This window comes from Temnothorax curvispinosus, unplaced genomic scaffold, assembly GCF_003070985.1.
Source record: "Temnothorax curvispinosus isolate PA1 unplaced genomic scaffold, ASM307098v1 QBEX01001201.1, whole genome shotgun sequence".
Taxonomy (NCBI): Eukaryota; Metazoa; Arthropoda; class Insecta; order Hymenoptera; family Formicidae; genus Temnothorax; species Temnothorax curvispinosus.
In genome coordinates this window covers 1-2,256 of record NW_020210981.1, presented here as the reverse complement: position 1 = coordinate 2,256, position 2,256 = coordinate 1, and the positions used below count along the sequence as shown (strand labels likewise).

Below are 2,256 nucleotides of genomic sequence, written 5' to 3'. Positions count from 1 at the left end.
CGAAAAAGGCTACACTCCCAATTGGACCACCGAGGTCTTTCGCATAGCCAAAGTACAAAGGACCAATCCCGTTACGTATCTACTGAAAGACGTTCGCGAAGAAGCGACAGCCGGAGGATTCTACGAACACGAGTTGCTGCACGTCTCCAATCCCGACGTTTATCTCGTGGAAAAAGTTCTGCGCAAGCGCGGCAATCGAGCGTTCGTGAAGTGGTTGGGAATGGACAGTTCGCACAATTCGTGGATAGATAAGGCGTCTGTGTTGTAAAAAGAAATACTTAGACATTAGTAGACAACGCTTACTTTATTGTTAATAAAGGTTTACACATTCGTCGATTTGTTTTTTACGTGTTATTGATTTTTACGATAAAACTATTTTTAAAGCGTACAATATTGTTTCACCCTTTTTTTTTACAACGGTATTTTGTAATGTCCCCACGGAAGCGTCTCCTCGCCGTTCGACGTCACGTATCGCTTGTCGTCGTGCGGACTGAGGGCTAGTTTTTGCTCCAACACGGTGTTAACCTCGTGCAGCGTCGAGCGTATGCACGACTGACGCGTCTTCAGCTCGCGCGCGTTCCGCAGACACTCCACGTAATCCTCGAACGTGATCCTCTTCGCGACTACGTTTCTCTTGACGCCCTTTATTCTCCTGGTGTCGTCGCGTCCGAGTACCTTGTAAGTGTACATCTTCGCTCTGAGGCCCACGAACTCCGTCATGATCGCGCCGTTGTTCTCGTCCTTCATCAAACCTGGCACCTTCTTGTTAACGCGCGGCATACCGTGCGCATTGTTCTCCGCGTAATCGCTCGTGTCGAACCTGTGCACATCGCGTTTCATACGCTCGTACACGTCTTCGCACTCCAGCGAATAGATCAGACTGTCCGTATCCGTGTAGGCAATTCGACAACGGTCGCGATAGAGCGGCACCATGTAGTCGTAGTGAAACTCGTAGAGACGCGTTTTGGATATCTCGAGAATAGACATACCCACGTAGATCGGCTTGTTGAATTTTACCTCGAGCCTTCGCAGCTCGATCGCCACCAGATTCTCCGAAAAGACGCTCCTGCTGTGAAAGTTCGGCTTAGCGATTAACGCCTCCGCCTCGTATCTCCCGTCCCATCGCGTCACGAGACGCACGTCCACGTGATCGCGCACGTTCTCCATAGTCTTGCCGAAGACGGCGTTGTTCATCAGTTTGTACAAATTCCGTTCAAAATCGTTGCTCGCGCGCGTCCTAAGCGCGGTGTTCAGCTCGATGTAGACGCAAAGCCACGGCGACTGGTCGAATCGTAGAACGCGACGAACGCGCGTCAAACGCATACCTAGTCGCAGACATTGCTGCAGGTTTCGATAGTGCGTCACGTAACGCGATTTGTCGTAGAGAGTGGCGAGCAATTTTTCCTGTCGCTTGCCGGGCGGTTTGTCGCGCGTCGGGCACAACGGCAGATTCGCGTGGGCGTCGTGCAAGTCTCGCGGGTACTCGAGATCCACCTCCAAAATGTAACCGACGTCGCTGTCCGTTGGCACGGTCGTCGCGTCGAAATTCTCAGGATCGTCGAGCCACTGGAAATTCGCGTAGGGCAACGATTCGCTCATAGCCCAGCCGTACAGATTGTTCACGTCGTAATACATGAGATACGTAGTGGGCTGGGACGAGTCGTGCGTCGGTACGTGCCTGTTATTGGCTCGCGCGTACCTGAGCGAACATTGACTGAGGCCGCCGCGTATTCCGCGTTCCACGAACAGCACCATGTCGATGTCGGTGAGCAGCTCGAAACGCACGCCGGTGTACCTCAGCATAGCGTCCCACGTGTACCCCGGCAACGTGTAGTAATGCGCGGGATCGAGCCCGTAACTCGCCGAACACGCGTCCCAAAAATTTTCAAATATATCCGCCAGAAGAAGCACGTCGGTCTTGAGATACAGATCGCTGTACTCGCCGAGATCTCGCACGCGAAAACGTCGCCAGACCCTCGTCGCGTGCTCGTAGTCGCTCTCGCTCGCGGTCTCGTCGGTCAGGGAGCTGTAAAAGGCCTCGCGCGGCGGAAGCTCGGTATCCCGCAGTTTATCCGCGCCGTCGACGTACTCGTGCGAAAACACACCCTTGCGAGTGAGCAGATCGAGATCCTCCGCGCTCAAATCCGCGTACTCCGAACGCGTGATTCTCAGCTTGTCCTTGTTCAGATAGGACGCCAGGGTTTCGATACTCGCCGCTAAAAATTTATACGAGTCCACGAATCGAAGCTTCACGTA

General features: G+C 53.3%; 1 protein-coding gene across 1 annotated transcript; it reads right to left on the bottom strand.

The window, feature by feature from the left end:
- Positions 1 to 411: 411 nt before the first annotated feature.
- On the bottom strand, positions 412 to 2,178 carry LOC112461285 (the record flags this gene model as incomplete). Its single annotated transcript, XM_025026479.1, has 1 exon — positions 412 to 2,178. A coding segment is annotated over one exon (1,767 nt), but the record flags the coding sequence as incomplete, so codon positions are not given.
- Positions 2,179 to 2,256: the final 78 nt, after the last annotated feature.